This window comes from Antechinus flavipes, chromosome 6 (genome assembly GCF_016432865.1).
Source record: "Antechinus flavipes isolate AdamAnt ecotype Samford, QLD, Australia chromosome 6, AdamAnt_v2, whole genome shotgun sequence".
In the NCBI taxonomy this organism is placed as follows: Eukaryota; Metazoa; Chordata; class Mammalia; order Dasyuromorphia; family Dasyuridae; genus Antechinus; species Antechinus flavipes.
In genome coordinates, this window is record NC_067403.1 from 214,695,699 (window position 1) to 214,702,615 (window position 6,917).

The window sequence follows — 6,917 nt, forward strand, 5'->3', positions numbered from 1 at the left end:
ATATGCTGGAGGATATTTATGTATTCATATGTTGGAAGATAAGATCATAATTCATAAAGACTGGAATACTTGGCCAGAACTTGTAAAATAAATTTACTAAAGATAAATATAATGTCCTGAATGGGGTTAAAAAATTAATTGCAAAAGGACAGACTAGGGAAATTTTGGCAATAGTATAATGCCTCTAAAAAATATTTTGGAATTTAAATGAAATACAAACTATGTATGAAGCATTAGTGTAAGATAATTAAAAAATCTACCATGATTTTGAAAGACTATATACACATGTATATAAGTATAGAGGAAAAGTATACTTGAAGCAAAGATACTTGCAGTAGGTTGTTAACTCAATGTGATTAATGAGATGATGGTTCTCTAATACTTAGTACTTAGAATGGTGATGTAATGGTTCTCTAGTTCACATATACTTAGCGTGCTGTAATGATGTAATCATACTGAGGTATTTAAGGGCTGAGAGGACTAAAAATAGAAACATTCCATTTTTGACCATCCTCCAGGTGGCTCTCCTGCCTCCTGCATTCCTCCACTAAGATCAAGGCTGTTCCCTAGATCCTCCAGAAAGCTAGCCTGAACATTACATGTAAATATGTAAATATATGTGTATGTGTATAATCCTGTGTCCTAAATTCATCACTACTTTGTAATTGAATTGAATTGAATTTTCATCATCAGTTCTTTGGAATCATGTTCCTTGTAAGAACTGTAATTTTTATTTTTCAAATTCATTTGTTTTTACAGTGTTCTGTCATTTTATAAATTGTTCTCCTGGTTCTGCTTCAAAATTGTTGATATTTATAATATGAATATCATTCTGCATTTGTTCTTACAAGTCCTTCATTTCTATAATATACAATAATCCCATCACATCCAAATGCCCAAACTTATTTATCCATTCTTCAATGGATGCATGTCCCTGTAGGGGAAAATTGATCAATCAGTACTTCTTAAGTCCAAGGGCCAAGATCACTATTCAAAGTTTCACTTCTTAGGGCACTCAAAATACAACATAAAAAATTACTATCTCCAGCAGAGTGAGACCAAAAACCATGTGAAGAAATCAACTGGGAGTGTATATAGGTAGCCAAGAAAATTTGGATATATCCCACAGCAAAAAGCCTTCTCATTATCGCTCTATGTATGAGGCTAATTGGAGGCTAATTTGTCAGTAGCTAGGACACTTTCGTTTGTGAGATATGAAGGAGTGAGAGAATTGTGCTTCATCATCTGCCAAGTAGTGCAATAGGAAATAAACATTAGAAATCCATGAATAAGGGGCAGCTAGGTGGCACAGTGGAGAGAATGCTGGCCTTGAAATCAGGAAGACCAGAGTTCAAATCCAGCCTCAAACAATACTTCCTAGCTGTTTGACCCTGGGTAATTCACTTAACCCCAATTGCCTCAGAAAAAAGAATCCATGAATAAGTCTTTACTGAGCACCCACTATCAGACCAATCATGTTCCAGAGTATGGTAGAAGATGTAGGATAACATGATCATAGATCTAAAAGAAGGTAGAATTATTATTTATATGATCTTAGTAATTCAGAGGAAAGAAGTTGGGGTTTAGAGGAAGGCACACTGTTTTAGTCCTGTGTCTATAGCTAATATATTATGGGATTCTCTAATAAATCACTTGAATTTTTAAGTAAAGCATGAGAAACCCTTTATAAGATCTGTGGCAAGTGATATCTAGCATCTTCTTGAACACTTCTAGAGACAACTCTTTAACCACTAATGCAAACCATTTCATTTTAGATTTTTTTTTTATTTATATATGCATATAATACCTACTTCATGGAGTTGTAATGGAAATCAAATGAGATACTAGAAATGAAAGTTCGTTGAGAGATATAGAATAAGGAAAGGACAAAAATATTGTACAAGGTAAAACATTTATTAAGCAATTTGAGATATAGTTAAACAATCAGAGCTCATATTTAGCATCCCTCAGAGCATTGAGGAGGTACAGTGGACAGAACACCAGTCCTGGAGTCACAAAGACCTGTATTCAGATCCAGCTTCATACACTTACTAGCTGTGTGACCCTGGGAAAGTTACATAACCTGTTTGTCTCAGTTACTTCATCTGTAAAATAAGGATAATTATGGCATTTACCAAAATGTATTTATTTGTTCCATGCCATACTAATCAAACCACCAAAGAATTACATTATAGAACTAGGAAAAATAATGACAAAATTCATCTGGAAGAAGATAATGTTAAAAATATCAAAGGAATTGATTTTTAAATGGGAAGGTTGGAGGTCAGTGCCACATCTCAAACTATACTGAAAATATGTAATTATCAAAAATCTTGGTACTAGACAAGAAAGAGATACATTAATTAGGGGAATAGACTAATGCAAAAGATAGAAATAATACAATAATCCAATCTTTAATAAAGTGGAAAATTCCAGCTATTGGAACAAGAACTCATTATTTGACAAAAATTATTGGGAAAACTAGAAAGTAATCTGATATTAGGCATAGACCAATTTAACACACCGTATAGTTAAATAAGTTCAAAATGGGTATATATTAAAGCATCAAAGATAATATCATAAGCAAATTATTGGAGTATGGAATAAATTATGTGCCAACCTATGAATGAGGACAAGTTAATGATCAAATGACATAGAGATGCTTACAAAAAAACCAAAATGGATAATTTTGATTATATTAAACTTAAAAAGGCTTTGAACAAATAAAACCAAAGCAGCTAAATATAGAAGAAAAGTAGGGTCCTGGGAAATATTTATAGTAAGTTTCTCTCATAAAAGTCTCATTTTTATCTTTCAATTTGGAACTACATACAAAGGATGATAAACTATATGTACTCTTTGAGATATCAAAACCACTATTAAATCTGTGTCCAAAAGAGATTCAAAAAAAGAGGAAAAGACCTCTCTCTATAAAAATAATTATATCAACTCTTTTTGTGGTAACAAAGAATTTGAGACTGATATTCAATAGAGGAATGATTGAGATATGGTATATGAATGTAATGAAATCTTGTTATGTAAAAATAATCCAGGTTTCAAAAAAACCTGGGAAAACCTTTATGAATTGATGCAAAATGAAGTTAGAAACAGAATAATCTACACAAAAGCAGCAATATTGTAAAGATAGTTGACTCTGAAAGACTTTGGTTAGCATAATGACCAACCATAATTCCAAGGAAATCATGATCACACATATTGTCCTCCTCTACAGAGAGAAGTAATGGACTTAAATTACAGATTGAAGCATATTTTTAATTTTTCTTTCTCTTTCTTTTTAAATGTGGGGGGAAATAAAAGATAGGACCTTAAAAGGAAAAATTCTGAACAGCATGATGGGAAATAAGGCATGAAAGGGGCTAAAATATTTGAATATAGAAAACAAAGCACTCATTCACCAAATCAAAGGATCATAATCAGGAAATACATACTAGGTAGTGAATAAATTTCCCAGTTTTAATAATAAACAATTAACTTTTCAAGCAGGTAGGAAAAACAAAACATCTTTAGATATGAAGAAATGCCTATTTGAATAATTTGGGATTATTCCACAGTCATGACAAAGTAATGGAAAGAATGGAAACATGTTCCAAAAAAGCAAAGTTCTTCAATCTGTCAGTAAAAAAAATTATCTTGTAAATCAGAGCCTAATAGTTAATGGAAATACTAACCTTCAATAGAACAATTTGGTGCATTCCTGTAAAAAAAATAAAAAAGAAATGAACAGAATATTCAACATGTAATAAAAGATAGATTAATAAAACAATCAAGACTAGGTTATAAAAGCAATCCATTAGTCTTTAAAGGAGATTTTTTGGGGGGGAAGGGAGGAGTTGTTTGTTTTTGAGGAAAGGATGAATTCTTATTTCCATATATTGATCAATTTCAATTTACTCAACAGGAAAGAGGAAGGAAGAAGGAGAAATTAGTAATTTAAATAAATTTGGTGAATTTTGGATAGGGCAAATAAAGAGAAATGGAGAAAAGAATATGAGAAAAGACTTGTATCAAAATATTTAAAGCAAAAGCAATAACAGTGATGACTGATTTAAAAGAGAAGGATAAATACAAAAGAATTAGAGGAAAACAGAGGAAAATAAAGACCTTGTATATGAATAGATTAAATTAAACAAAAGAGTAGCATAATGGATGAGACAATTTAGCCCCAAATTTTTCTATATGCAAGTAACACTTCTTTAAAATAAAAAACACAAAAGGAATGGAGAAAAAATAGAGTAAAAGATATTAGTTAATTGAACAACATTTAGAACAAAGTTAGGGGACACCAGTATTATTTTAAAATGAGAGTAGTTATAGAAGGATTAGGTATACAATTGATTCACAAAATATTTTTTTTGGTAGAATCTTTATTTGACAATCTCACTCAAGAAATATCCCTACTTTCTTTATCTTATAGATTTTATTGAAATTTCCCTTAAGAATCACAAGCATTCAAATACATATAACACAAACAGGGATAAAATAAAAACAGCAAGAAAAAGCATCAAGTATAAAAAAGAAGAAAAAAACTATTCTTTTAAAAATGTTGCAAACTCTAGCTGGATGCACAATGTTATATCAAGTAATCAATCTATGGAATGTTAAAGTTGGAAGTGTTAAAGAATCACATTTCGGAGCAAGATGGGACCTTAGTACAATGAAATGAGCTTCCTTGTTCAAATTTTACTCTGATATTAACTACCTACATGTCATTGGGCAAGTTATTAAATCTAATGACATTTACTTTCATTATCTATAAAAGGAGGAAGATTGACTAGGAGAACTCTATCAATCTTTCCATCTCTAAATCTATGAGCATAAATCATCTAATCCAACTATCTTGTTATATATAGGAAACTGAGACCCAAAGAAATTAAATGAATTGCCAAGGTCATAGAAGTTTTGAACTCAGAATTTGATTTCAAATGCAGTGCTATTTTCACTATGCTACAGATATTAGAAATAACTCAGATATTAGAGATAAACCGTGAATTTTAGAGATGAAATTGAGGCACAGGGAGAGCAATTAACATCTTCCAATGTCAAAGTCTCTAACTGCATTCAAAACCTAAATTTCTTTAGGCTATCAATCAAGCACTCTATTAAATCACATAATCCAAATAATTGCATTGCCTTATTAGTCTTGTATCAACCTTATTTATTTGAAATTGTCAATAGTTTTAATAATTAAGAATTAAGAATGTCTTTTACTGCTGACCAGTCTCTTTAAGGCATCCTTAATCTCCTTGTTCCTAAGGCTATATATCATGGGGTTCAACATTGGGATCACCACAATATAGAAAACAGACACCACTTTGTTCTGATCTGTCGAATAGCTGGATGTAGGCATTACATAAATAAAGATAATGGTCCCATAGAACAGAGTGACTGCAGTTAGGTGAGAAGTGCAGGTGGAAAAGGCTTTGTGTCTTCCTTCTGTTGAGTTCATACTAAGAATGGTGAAGAAAATATACAGATAAGAAATGATAATAGTAACAAGAGCTATAGCTATTATTATTGCTGAGTAAATAGCAGGGAGTATTTCTGCTATAAAAGCATGATAACAAGAAAGCTTAACCAATGGAGAGAAGTCACAGAAAAAGTGATCAATTACATTGGGTCCACAGAAGGATAAATTCAATAAGCAACCAGTATAAGTTACCCCATTCAGACAACCACCTATGTAGGAAATCACTATAAGGAGAAGGCAGACCTGGTCAGACATCTTCACTGAGTAAAGCAATGGGTTACAAATGGCCATGTAACGGTCATAAGCCATAGATGTAAGCAAGAAGGACTCTGTGGCCCCAAAGGTCACTAGAGAACACAGCTGCGTAACACAGCCAGAATAAGTGATGATATTTTTCTCCTCTAAAAAATTTGCAAGCATGTTAGGTGTAGCCCCTGTAGAATACCAAAAATCAACAAAAGCCAAATGACTGAGAAAGAGGTACATGGGAGTATGAAGCTGGGGACTGAGCCTGATCAAAATGATTGTGCAGAAATTTCCCATTACTGTGAATACATATATTCCCAGAAAGAACACAAAAAGGATAATACAAAGAAGGGGATCATCTGTTAATCCCAGCAGAAGGAAGTTGGTGACTGCTGTGTAGTTTCCTGATGGCTTAAACTCCATGTCTGATTCCTGGTATAACAAAAGTGAAGATAGAGACTCAATACGATATTTTACAAGTAATTTTAATTCTATTTCCCTTATTTTTCATCAGATTAATTAATCACATATTAATTTCATTCATCTTTTCAAAGAATAAATATTTTCTAATTTGTATGATTTTAAATAATTTAAATATTTAAGTTATTTTTAAAAATGAATTTAAATAATTATTATTTTAAGTAAATTAACCTAATTTCCTCTTTTGTGCACAATTTGGGTTCATTTGTTGAATTTCTATTTTAATTCTGTATTCAATTAAGTTATTCTTTTTTGTTGTCAATATATAATGTCTAGGATAGGTTTTTTAAATTGATTATCATTTTAGACATCTCAGAAATTTTGTTATGTTGTCTCTTCATTGTTATTTTCTTACATACTTGTATTAGTGTGCTTCTGTGCTTTGTTCTTTTGTCCCACTCATTATTCAAGATTTTATTATTAAGCCTGCATTTAGATCTATGTCTTTTGCTTGCACTTTCTTAATTTATCATATCCTTTAATCAAACTACATGTGTCGTATCATTGTAGCACAATCTATAATGATGTGTAGTATTTCTACTTTTAAAAATATAATTTCTCTGTCTTAGTGCATAGTCAATTTTCTTTTTTTTATTGTGATTGTTTCTTTTTATTAAAGATTTTTAATTTTCAAAACATATGTATGGATAATTTTTCAACATAAACCCTTGCAAAATCTTATGTTCCAATTCCCCCCTTCCCT

General features: G+C 31.3%; 1 protein-coding gene across 1 annotated transcript; it reads right to left on the reverse strand.

The window, feature by feature from the left end:
- Window positions 1–5,212: 5,212 nt before the first annotated feature.
- Window positions 5,213–6,157, reverse strand: LOC127539762 (olfactory receptor 508-like). Its single transcript, XM_051964086.1, has one exon. It carries the CDS (start codon window positions 6,155–6,157, stop codon window positions 5,213–5,215), a length of 945 nt encoding a protein of 314 aa, XP_051820046.1.
- Window positions 6,158–6,917: the final 760 nt, after the last annotated feature.